The sequence below is a fragment of the Echiichthys vipera genome (assembly GCF_963691815.1).
Source record: "Echiichthys vipera genome assembly, chromosome: 3".
Lineage (NCBI taxonomy): Eukaryota > Metazoa > Chordata > Actinopteri > Perciformes > Trachinidae > Echiichthys > Echiichthys vipera.
The window spans coordinates 35,474,916-35,488,231 of NC_139828.1; the positions used below are offsets into that span (position 1 = coordinate 35,474,916).

General features: G+C 42.5%; 1 protein-coding gene across 3 annotated transcripts in view; it reads right to left on the minus strand.

Annotated features, from left to right (window-relative positions):
* The window catches only part of szt2 (SZT2 subunit of KICSTOR complex), a 214,093-nt gene that overhangs the window by 108,762 nt on the left and 92,015 nt on the right, over positions 1–13,316 (minus strand). For all 3 annotated transcript variants that reach the window (XM_083940596.1, XM_083940597.1, XM_083940595.1), the window contains exons 39-43: positions 10,698–10,772; positions 6,427–6,565; positions 5,882–6,017; positions 1,201–1,321; positions 930–1,082 (exon numbers count right to left, since the gene is read on the minus strand). In XM_083940596.1, the coding sequence (XP_083796722.1) occupies positions 930–1,082; positions 1,201–1,321; positions 5,882–6,017; positions 6,427–6,565; positions 10,698–10,772 (624 nt within the window). The remainder of the gene's footprint in view (positions 1–929; positions 1,083–1,200; positions 1,322–5,881; positions 6,018–6,426; positions 6,566–10,697; positions 10,773–13,316) is intronic.

The window sequence follows — 13,316 nt, forward strand, 5'->3', positions numbered from 1 at the left end:
TCCGCCAGAGATATTGACGCCGATCCCCCATCAGCCTCCAGCTCCGCCTCTACAAAAGAGGGCGTGTTAGTGGGATTAAGGAGTTCCTCAAAGTGCTTCTTCCACTGCCCTATTACCTCATCAGCCGAGGTCACTAGCGTCCCGCCCTTACTGTAAACAGCTTGGACGGTTCGCCATTTCCCCCTCCTGAGGTGCCAAATGGTCTTCCAGAAGCACCTTGGTTGTATCGAAAGTCCTTCTTTATGACTTCTCCAAACTTCTCCCACACTCGCTGCTTTGCCTCTGACGGCAGAGGCTGCAGCCCTTCAGGCCTGGCGGTGCCTTGCAACTGCCTCAGGAGTCTTCCGGCATAACATATCCCAAGGACTCCTTCAGTTGGACAGCCTCCCTGACTACCGGTGTCCACCACGGTGTTTGAGGTTAACTGCCCTTTGAGGGAGCTGTGGCCTCACCGCCAAAGCTTCAGCAATGGAAGCTTTGAACATCGCCTACTCCAGTTTAATGCCCCCAACCTCCACAGGGATGCCAGAAAAGCTCAGCCGGAGGTCTGAGTTGCAGGTCTAATTTTTGAATTCCCCGTATTCATTCATCTTCAACCGCTTATCCCGGGGTCAGGGTCGGGGTCGCGGGGGGCTGGAGCCGATCCCAGCTGACATCGGGCGTGAGGCGGGGTACACCCTGGACAGGACGCCAGTCTATCCCAGGGCACATAGAGATGAACAGAGACAGACAACCATTCACACCTACGGGCAATTTTTAGAGTAATCAATTAACCTAACATGTGCATGTCTTTGGATTGTGGGAGGAAACCGGAGTACCCGGAGAAAACCCACGCAGACACTGAAAAAAATCATCAGATCAGATTCCTTTTGGGTGTATACAGGAAACTGGTTTCTATATAAAACCAGGAGTTGAGATGTGCCACTCACCCCTGGATACCCCCATGTTGGGTCCTATCTTGAGGCGTGGGTGAATGTAGATGATTGTGCTCCATACCACGTCACACACAAAATGTCCAGGGATGAACTGCATGGTGGCTGCCAGGTAGTCTCTGGCCTGGTAGCTCTCCTCTGTGTTGTAATCTGTACGGTCAGTGTAAAATAGAAAGAAAATATAGAGGTAAACATGAGACATCAGGGTCTGTCACCTATTTTCACCACCTTGTATTGGTGCACACAGACTCTAAAAACAACAAGTTACCATCAGAGGTGTTGAGCCTCTGCCTGTAGAGAGACTCATTCTTCCAGATTTCTTCCTCACTCTCAGCCACCAGCAGAGAGTTACACACATGGCTGTCATGTAGGTCCTGCAGCAGCATACGCTACACACACACACACACACACACACACACACACACACACACACACACACACACACACACACACACACACACACACACACACACACACACACACACACACACACACACACACACACACACACACACACACACACACACACACACACACACACACACACACACACACACACACACACACACACACACTTTCATTAGCAGCTACACGTGCTGTACGTACAGCAGGACCAGTGGTGTTTTTTGCTTATGTCACCATTATCCTGGCCCAAATAATTAAACAATATCATGATCATCAAAATGTACTTAAGTCTTAGAATTGCACTAAATCACATTGAGACACACAGATAGTACACACATCTCTTTTAGTGAAAAACAAACAACTTTAAAGTAAGGTCATCATAAAGCAGCAGAAGGGACTTGCAGCAACCACAGAGAGCCTATTAAATTATCAAACTGACATTAGTTGTGTTTGTGGTTAATAAAGACACAGCCATGTACATTGTACATGCCATGAAACACTGTCCCTTTCAACAGAGTACATGAAATGAAACGATGGATTTCTGTCAAACAAAATATATTCTTCTTGATTTCAGTCTTAACTTATGGGCTGTGGCCAAATTAATGTTATAGTTAGAGGAAGTCTCCAGATAGGTTACCCATAAGGATATTAACAATATCCATGATTATTCCAATAATGGAAATTAACCATCATCAACTAAGATATTTCTGCAATAAAAGTGATTATTTCCCCATTACTAATTAGGGGCCTATAGAGAAGAGGCTGCTTAAGTACAGAAGAAGGTTATGTCTGCCACAATAATGTGCAGCGCTTAATGCTGGAGTCAGTAACTTTCAATAAAAAATATATTCAAAGATCAATCAATAACTGCTCTGAACTCCGATCAATCAATGAAACTAGACAGCGCCGATGAGATATGAATCAAGATTGTGTTACTGTACTGCCTATTTCTCACATAATGTGTTTCAAAATCAGAATGTCTGCCTGAGCGGTCTGCTGGTGGGCGGGGCTTGGTTTTGGCTCAGCTTGGTCACAAACAATCTCATTTTACAGCTAAACGGTACACGAAAATAATGGTTCTCAAAACACTAAATGTGAGAAAGAGGCAATAGAGTAACAGAATATTAATTCATATTTAGTTTCACGGTTTGATCAGAGTTCAGAGCAGTCATTAACACTGTCAGAGACTCCTCGGCTCTGATTTGGTGTTTGTCAGGCGCAGTGAAATATAGCAGATGACATTAGGAGCAGACAGGGAGGTAGAAATCATGAATTTCTCACAGATCGTCTGTCTCATTTTGCTGTCAGGATATAGTGACAGTTTCGGAAAATATGCTAATATGACCAACTATAGCTTTAAGTTAATAGATGATTCATTCCTCATCATATCTCTATAAAAATATTGCTTATCCACAGAAGAGATGGCCCTATTGCACCTGCTCTGATTAATGGACCAATATGGGGTGACAGCCAAGGCCTGTAAAAGCATCCCATTGATTTATTTTACTGCAAGGCGTGTGTGTTTACATATTGCTAGCTTGCTAAAGAGAGAAAAATGTTAATCTCGTCTGGACAAGCCTGCGAGCACTGTCTCCAGTGCATTCAGCTGAAACTGAGACAGTTCAATGATCACATCATCCCCCACATGACTCTACTGCTGGCAGACCCTAAACTACTGCCACTTTACCTCCCCCTACTCCTCCTCCTTACATACCCCTTGAATCTAACTATGTACAGCAGGTTACAGTCCTGATGGTGAAGCTTGCATCTCTGCCCCCCGCTCCCGGTATTAACTTTGAGTTACTTGCATTCTTTTACATTAAGTTAGTGGCTGTGAATTAACTGATGCCAACTTTTAACATCGGCTTGTCATGCTGACAGTGAAGGCAGCGTCTCTCTATCTTCTCCGGGTATTATGTTATTGGCTTTACTTTGAGTTCTTGGGTGTTTCTGCCGAAACAAACTAACTTTGTACAACGGTTTGGGACCTAGATGGTAACGGCAGTGACAGCAGTGTGGTGTAGGCGCCGACTGCGCCCCCTTACCTCAGCTTACATTTGTAGGCCCGGTATAGTTGGCAGTCGTATATGACCTGAGCTAACTGGTGCCATATTGCCTTCTGGCCACTCAAACCTTTGCTGTGCAGGTGGTTTCATATGCCCTTCCCTCAGCTTACATTGTGTACAGTGTCTCAATGGATGATTCACACTTTTGTGCTGGCTGTAGAGTTTTTCTTCAGGCCGAACATGGCCATGACATCTGCCTAATGTGCCACTGTCCTGATCACCTGAGGGAGGGGATTTCTGACAGCCCACGAATGAATTGCAGCTACATGCCTCGGGCATTGAGGGCTGCTAGCCTGGCTCAGATTGGATCCTCGGTGGATGACCCCTCGCCAGGCTAGTTGCCATCGGCCCAACACCTAGGTGTTCAAAACTTGAGACTGAGGCTGCTGCTGCATCTCCCACCAACAAGGTGAAATCAGGGGATAGACTTTATTCTCGGGTGTATCGTCTGTATCTGACGAGTTGGCAGAGATGAGGTCCTTTTGAACCACTCTTCTTGGATAGTATGCCTGCTGTTGAGCCTGCCATTACATCCCTCATTGAATCTCCTGATGAGGCATCGGTACCATCTGTCAGGTGCTCTCAACCCCAATGTCCCATCCAGAGCTGCTGAACGCAATCTTGGACCTCTGCAGCACCTTTCTCTCTCTCCCTCCCTTATCTTCCCTGCTTTGCTTCTTTGTCTTGTCTCATACTTTGGAGCCTCTCTCTGCATTGCTCTTCAACTTAAATGCAACTTAAATCAAGGAATTGGTAACCTGGTCTCTGAATGCGATTGACAGAATCTTCTCAACAATAAGCTCAGGTTCGGGGGAACCTGTCTGCCCTGACGGAACGTTTGCAGCTGGTTACACGATCGACTCGTGGGAGCAGTGAAAGGTTGTGTGCCTAGCCATTCTTTCTGTGGAGGATATAGAGGATATCTACATATTCTGATCCGGCTTTCTGCTGACTGGAGTAGGCACTGCCGTGGTGTATCGGAAAATTCGGAAGTGGTGGGAGCACTCAACAGCACTGTGGAGCTGCCCAGCACGACTGATAGATGGAGTGGAGCTGTTAGTGCTCAGACTGTGGTTCTTAACTGCTATTTGGATAACACCTTGGATAAAGCTAGGAACACTTTGACCGTGATTTTACACCGTGCCTTGGGTACCATCTTGGAGACACTGACAGGGTAGCTGGTCGATGCGGCCCTACAGATATCACACACGCATCCATGGTCACTTGCATAAATGCAACACAACCCCCTCACCCACCCCCCATCCCGCAAGTGTGCCTGTGACGGCTGCCGTTGGGCTGCCTGTCTGCGTGGCAAACCTCGCTGACCTATTTCCCTCACCCAATATGCAAACTGTTTTGAGTTTTCTGTTTTATGTGCTGGGGTTTTTTTTCCAAATCCCGCACTTCGCTTCCCAAAGGAGCGCAGTGTGGGGAGTGCTTTTTTTTTTATTATCCCAACCCCCCAACCCTCGTGTGATATACCCCTTTTATACCCTCTTTTGTAAAAGAATTTCCCCCCAGGGATGAATAAAGTATAATTGAATTGAATTGAATTAAATTGAATCTCTTTGCATCAGAGAAGTATACCCACTGCCCCCTCTGGTTCTTCCTGACAGAGGTGATGCTGGCTCACCCTTGGCCTGGGGACTGCTGTATGCCTTTCCGATAACCTATGTTGCAGCTACCACTGCCATTCAGCGGTCAGAACAACTGTTCCTTTTCTATGGAGGCCCAAATAAAGGCTCTCTCCAAGCAGTGCCTCTCTCACTGGGTTGTGGATGTCATATGCCACACATATGGAATGAGGGGCCGTCCCCTGCCATCTGGTGTGAGATGCCACTAGGAGTGTTGCCATGTCATGGGTTGCCCTGAGAGGCGTACATAGGCGTGTATCATGGGCCGGGCACATTCTCCAGGTTCTATATGGTCAATGTTGCCATTACCCATCCACAGGCGGTGGTCCTCCTTCCAGCGTCTCCTGATCCTCCTCAATGAGGTGAGTTCTCAGGATTCCCTGTGACTTTGCTGAATGAGTGATTCAGTGCTTTATGCACCGCCTCTGGTGATCATTCGGGATTCTTAGATATCTTGTGGGATTCTGTGATTCTAGATGCTATTATTCAGCTGGACTTTCGTCATCTCTGGTATTGGTGATGCACTGGTCGCAGAAATCACCGTCTCCCCTCTCTTTCTCATTTGTTGGTTTGTTGGTTTACTGTATTATATATCTGTGGTATGTTTGGATTGCATCATCAGATTTCCTTGTATGACTATTGTGTGGCGGGTCCTTCTGAATGGAATTTGCATGTTCTCCTTGTGTCTGTGTGGGTTCTCTGGTTTCCTCCAACAGTCCAAAGACATGCAGGTGTTAGCTTAATTGATGACTCTAAATTGCCCTATGTGCCTTGTAATACTGTCACAAAATGACATGTGACTTAATTTGTACAATCCTGTGTGATAGAGTGCTGCAGTAGCTACCTGATTGACTATTCTACAGATTTCACCAATCTTCCTGACCACCATCTGATGGAGGTGTAAGTATTCAGGCAGCTCTTGCTCTTCTTCCTTCTTCTCCAACTCCTTAGCACTGACTTCTTTCTCTTGTGTGAAGCACCTGCAAAAATAGGACAAATCCTCAAACATCAATGGTATCCAATGAGCAACCGTAATCAAGCATGAGAGAATCAGTTTGAATGAAGCTTTCTACGTATACTTCTCCTTTGAGATCGAATGACATCGCCATATTAAAAAATTGTTCAACTCGAATAAATGATGACATGTTAGCATATATCATAGTAGCTAAATACAGGAGGGTTTTGCAGGAAAATGGATTTAGTATTTATTATATTTGCTTTACTTAGAACTAAGAGAACAAAAGAAATGCATAATTCTGAGGATTCTGAAGCCGGGAGGAATCTCTGAAAAGCTTGATAAATGTCGACCACAGACTACAGGCGGATTATTAAATGAATAAATAAGTATATATCAAGCATCATCAAAACATTGTCTGAGGTTTGTCTCACCTGGAATGGGAGTAGACCTTCACTCTGTCCTGGTGGATCTTTACAATGAGCCAGAAGTCGGGCATCAGTGCTGACTGACTCTCCTGTTCATCCAGGGTGGGGCTCTCACACTCAGAGTCACTGCTTCCGCCATCATAACCTGCAAACACACATAGGCAAAACAACCAAAAGGAAACATAGTGGTTATGTTTAGTGCAAAACAGCTCCTCGTCTCTGCAGCATGATGTATGTATTCATATTACAGGACTACTCACCACTGGGTAAAAGTGTCTACACCAGATGTTTATCTGATAGTGCTATAACTAAATTTAAGGAAGCGATTCCATCTGCATTTACTTTAATGCCTCATCCTAATATTCAAGACTCTTGCACTAACGTTAGTTTCTCTGAAATTGATCACCTTGTTGAAAGTGTTGCAGGCTCTCTAAGAACAACACTTGACTCTGTTGCTCCTTTAAAAAAGAAGATAATAAAACAGAGGAAGTTAGCTCCGTGGTATAACTCACAAACCCGTGAATTAAAACAAATATCGCGAAAGTTGGAAAGTAAATGGCGCTCCACTAAACTGGAGGAATCTCACTTAGTTTGGCAAGAAAGTCTTAAAACCTATAGGAAGGACCTCCGTAATGCCAGAGCAGCATATTACTCATCTTTAATAGAGGAGAATAAGAACAATCCTAGATTTCTTTTCAGCACTGTAGCCAGGCTGACAGAGAGCCACAGCTCTATTGAGCCATGTATTCCTATAACCCTCAGCAGTAACGACTTCATGACCTTCTTTAATGACAAAATTATAACTATTAGAGACAAAATCAACTCGCTTGGCACCAATCTTTCATCGAACCCAGGAACCTTACAAACTGTACGACCTGATATATTCTTGGACTGCTTTTCTACAGTCGACCTTAACAAATTAAACTCTACTATTTCAGCATCAAAACCTTCTACTTGTCTTCTAGACTCTATTCCAACTAGGTTACTTAAAGAAGTGTTACCTTTAATTAGCACTCCTGTATTAGATATGATTAACATGTCTTTATCAGCAGGTTATGTACCAATGTCTTTTAAAGTAGCTGTAATTAAACCTCTTCTTAAAAAGCCCAGTCTTGATCCTGAGGTACTAGCCAACTATAGACCTATATCTAACCTTCCTTTTCTCTCTAAGATCCTCGAGAAATTAGTTGCCAATCAGTTGTGTGACTTTTTACATAATAATGAGTTATTTGAGGATTTCCAGTCAGGATTTAGAGCAAATCATAGCACTGAGACAGCACTGGTGAAAATTACTAACGACCTTCTAATAGCTTCAGACAAAGGACTTGTCTCTGTACTTGTCTTACTAGATCTTAGTGCTGCCTTCGACACTATTGACCATCACATCCTGCTACACAGACTAGAGCATCTGATCGGCATTAAAGGAACCGCACTGAGCTGGTTTAAGTCATATTTATCAGATAGATCTCAGTTTGTACATGTTAATGACAAATCCTCCATGCACACTAAAGTTAGTCACGGAGTCCCACAGGGTTCTGTCCTTGGACCGATTCTTTTCACCTTATATATGCTTCCCTTAGGAAATATTATAAGGAAGCACTCCATTAACTTTCATTGTTATGCTGATGATACACAATTATATTTGTCGATCAAACCAGAAGAAAGCCATCAGTTAGATAAACTTCAAATGTGCATTAAGGAAATAAAAAGCTGGATGACCTGCAATTTCCTGATGTTAAACTCAGACAAAACTGAAATTATTGTACTTGGCCCCAAAGGCCTCCGAAATTCAATAGCTAAAGACATTGTTACTCTGGATGATGTTGTGTTGTCCTCCAGCACCACAGTAAGGAATCTGGGTGTTATTTTTGATCAGGATATGTCCTTCGATTCTCACATAAAACTAACAAGGACTGCATATTTTCACCTGCGTAATATTGCAAAAATTAGGAACATTGTGTCTCAGAAAGATGCAGAGAAACTTGTTCATGCATTTGTTACTTCTAGGCTGGACTATTGCAATTCCTTATTATCAGGCTGCTCCAATAAGTCTGTTAAGAGTCTCCAGTTGGTCCAAAATGCTGCAGCTCGTGTACTAACTAAAACAAATAGAAGAGAACATATTTCTCCTGTATTAGCTTCTCTGCACTGGCTACCTGTAAAATCTAGAATAGAATTTAAAATCCTTCTCCTTACGTACAAAGCTCTTATTGGTCAGGCTCCGTCGTATCTTAAAGAGCTCATAGTACCGTATCACCCAACTAGATCTCTGCGCTCTGAGAATGCAGGGCTACTCGTCGTTCCTAGAGTCTCCAAAAGTAGAATGGGAGGCAGAGCCTTCAGCTACCAAGCTCCTCTCCTGTGGAACAAACTCCCAAATGTTATTCGGGAGGCAGACACTGTCCCCATATTTAAGAGTAAACTTAAAACTTTCCTTTTTGATAAAGCTTACAGCTAGGGCTTACGATGAGACTTTATTCTGCTTAATTATGCTGCTATAGGCCTAGTCTGCCGGGGGATAATACTTTTCCTGATACTCTGAGCTTCTCTCCTCTCTGTCTGAATCATTCATGTCCCATCAATGCATGTTACTGATTCAGCTTCTTCCCCGGAGCTGTTTGTGCTTTGTCGTCTCGCAGGTCTCTGCTGATCGTGGTGGTGCTTGCTGCCATGGTCCTACATGACGCTTCCTGCTGCTATTGTCACTGTTACTCATATAAACTATCACTAGTTTAATAAACTATAAAATTTGTAGCTGTATCGTAGCTGCTATTGCCACTACTCATCATTGATCATGTTTGCCACCATAATTATCATTTTCATATTCTGTCACCTTAGCTGTGCTTGTTTCTACTATTCTGTTGTATTAACTGCCTTAACATATACGTTATATTCACATTACTATAAATATTATAGTTACTGTTAGGCTTTGCTTGCATCTCTGGAAGTGTGTCTGTCTGTCTCTCTCTGTCCATCTGTGTGTCTTTTCTCTCTTTCTCTCTCCTTTTCTTCCTCCCCAACCGGTCAAGACAGATGGCCGTCCTCCACAGAGCTGGGTCTGTCTGACGTTCCTGCCTGTTATAGGGAAGGTTTTCGTTGCCACTGTACTCTACAGAGGAATTGTTGGGTCTATGTAAATCATAAATAAGTCATTGAGTGTGGTCTTTACCTACTCTGTAAAGTGTCCTGAGATAACTTTTGTTATGATTTGACACTATAAATAAAATTGAATTGAAATTGAATTGAATGTATTCATGTAACTGAAGTCTTTCAAACTGGGGCTGTATGGAGAGGTGCAATCAGTGGAGTTTCACAAGGTTCACTGACAGGGCTGCACATTCTTGTGTCAGTAATATATTAACAATAACTAATATCTATAGTTGTGAAACTAACTGTACAGTCATGTACACGGAAATAACTAATATTTTATATGGTCATAGCAACATTTTTGACCGCTTCTCAGCAAACCATATATGGCAACAGTTGAATCATATTCAAGGTTTTTATGTAATTTTATTGTAAGTTGATATCAAAATGTAATTAGTCCCTTTACGTTTAACCAGGCAAAACAAAACGTCATCTATTCACCAAGCCTTATTTCGTTAATGTGTAGTATAATGTTGTTTTTATTTGGTAGATCAAATGTTTTTCCCAGACCATAAATAGATAATGGCAGCATGAAGTCAGTGAAACCTGCCCGGATTTGTGTGAAACATCTGCATAACTGATGTTTGGAACATTCAGCAGCAAAATTATTTCATCATTGTTAACCAGCACAACAATCAATTCTATTTTGGGTGATTTAACCGTCTCCACCATTTTACAGAACTTGTAATGATGTGAGTTGTCCATGAGATGGTGCTGTTGAACTGTACTGTACTACAGGGGCTACTTATTGGAACTGTGTCCCAGCACATGCGTGGTGCTGAGCTCCAGCCCAGCTGTCGCACAAAACTCAACTAAACTAATTATTCTAAACTAAACTGTATTCTAAACTAATTAGATGTAAATCTGGACCAACTGAAATCATTCAAGGTGTTTCTTCACAACTAGAAGAAATGCTGTAAATTAATCTTGTCTCAAGTATTCTGTATGTGGAAGTAAACCTGTGTTAGACATGTAGCTTTCATACTTATTCTGGTGAAGCGTAACACATGCAACATGCTGGTCAGAAATGAGCTCAAGGATTTCAAACTTGTCCCAATAACCTCCTTCTGCAACCCTCGCTCACACTGAGCATGCTGGTCAAACATGCTCCATCTCTGTGCAGCACTTACCCTGCATGTCGGAGTCCAGACTGCCCTGGCTGGAGACCACACTCTGGACTCGACTCGGCTGGAGTTTGCCGCAGCCTAAGGAAACATCATTTGACATTTTTGTCAGGAGACCTCACGTCAGCAATTAAAAAAAACAGAGAGGAGCTCTGTTAGGTGTAAATGACACAGGAGACAAAAGGACAGCCGTGGCTACTTCTTCTCTTTGTGAATGAGAACATGATAGAGACGCAATATCACCTCAATTCAATACCACAATTCATTGGCACATTTGCCTCAGTAATGACTAATACAAAATGTCTTATTACATAGTTTAATACTTTGTCCTACACCGTAGAGACTCAATGTAGTCATAATCCTGTCTAATACTACCCTCCAAAACATCCATCCATCCATGCAGTCAAATGCTTCGGTTCAATGATAAAACACAGCAGAGAAACACTGCAGAAGAAATAATGTGGAACCTGAAACTGTTTGACACTGGAACCTGAAACTGTTTGACTGTTTAGCTTGTCAAACCACTCCAAACCTGACAATTGATGGCTGTTGATTCATTTTTCTTTTGTTTGTAGTTGTAGTTAATTGAAATATAATTTAAGCTATTGAAAAAATTGGACATGAAAACATGTTACATATATTATAATTAGAGCCAGACCAACAGAATATTCTTGGCCTATCACAGAAATATCTGCATCAGCGCATGTTTTTTGATATAAAAACCTGTTTTACAGAACATATATATTTTATTTTGATTAATCTAAATATTAGGGAATTGACTGATATTGAACATACAGTATTATTTAGCTATTCATTTTATCTTCATTTATTCTTTATTTTCTCAGTGATCATTTTAGATAAACAGGAATTGGAATTTGATTGCACAATCATATTGGTGCAGAAAATCCACATAGAAAAGTTCTCATTCCAGCTCCAAAATTCACTCTCGGCCGCCATATAATCATATAATCAGTGAATTGTTCCCCCCTCTAAGATCAGTGTCAGGTCTTTGTTTATAGCACACTGTGCACTGTATATATACACTATGTATATATTGGATTCTATTTACGTTCTGTACAAAGTGTTTATTTGCTGACCCACTACTACTGCTGTTACAAAATAATTTCCCAGTCTGGGATCATTAAAGTAATTCTATTTTATTCTTTTCTATTCTATTAAATATCCCATATCAGCCGTCCCTGATTAAGACGTACGTCTTATTTTGTTTGGAGCAAAAAAATGAGCAGCAAGACATGACACATTAATACCTGACTCCTGTTAAGTGTTGTGATCATACTTGTTTCTGAGACCTAAACATAACCCAGGGGCTACACGGTGGTGTAGCACTGTTGCCTCACAGCGAGAAGGTTCCAGGTTCGTATCCCGACTGGGGGCAAAACATGCACGTGTTAGGTTAATTGATGACTCTAAAATTGCCCTTAGGTGTGAATGGTTGTCTGTCTCTGTTCGTCTCTATGTGCCCTGCGATAGACTGGCATCCTGTCCAGGGTGTACCCCACCTCACGCCCGATGTCAGCTGGGATTGGCGCCAGCCCCCCGCAACCCCGACAGGGGCAAGCGGTTGAAGATGAATGAATAAACATAAGGTTTGTCCCTAACACACCTGACTCTAATGATCTGCTTGTTATCAAACAGTTGAGGCTCGTCACAGGCATTATAAACTTTAGAGTCACACACAGAACACGTGCTGACAACATCCACTGAAAAAATAACTCTTAAAACATATTTCTACATGATTTTGCATCAATTTAATGCAAAAAAACCTAGGCGTTTTATTCCCACAAGTCAGTCAATATGCCATTCGTTTCACCAAACACTATACTCATTCCATAGAAAAAATTATAAAAATCCAACCAAAATCAATCGATCTATGATGACTTCACTACTAGTTGGTGATCAACATGGTCAGAACCGCAATAGAATTTTAGGCTACATATCAAAGGGGCAAACCCTGCTTTTTTGAAAAACCGTCATGGAGTGTTGTAAAAGGTTTTCACCTAAAATTATATTTAGGACCTTCCAGGATCACAACGGGGATGGACAACCTTGTCAACTAGCTGCTGGAAAACTACAGGGGGTGGATGTGGCAAAGCAAATTGGAACCTTGGTTTGAGCGAGGCCTTGCAAGTCAATTGGGGATTTTCAAAAACATTTTTACATATCATTATGAAACTTTGCAAGTTGACTACTGACATTGAAACAATATTTTTTTGTATTACATCATGCATTGTCAAAAGCCAGCTTGCATATGAGAGGTTATATGTCAACAAGAGGTAATACCAACAGCAAAAGCCTTGGTCGGTGGAAGAATTTAGACAGGATGCCATCAGTGGCCACAAGCTCAGCAAGGTTGCTTGACAAAGTGGGAGGGCATGGAGAGGAGAAGAATCATATGGAACTGGCTGTGGAGCATGGAGGCTAATAGGTTAAGCTGCATCATTAGAGGCACAAATGATGTCCTAACCTCGCCTACCAACCTACATCTCTGGTATGGAGAGGACCAAGCCTGTCTCCAGTGTGCAGCTCCAGCAACCCTCAAACAAATCTTGGGGGGATGCAAGACCAGCCTAACTCAAGGAAGATACACCTGGTGCCACAACCAAG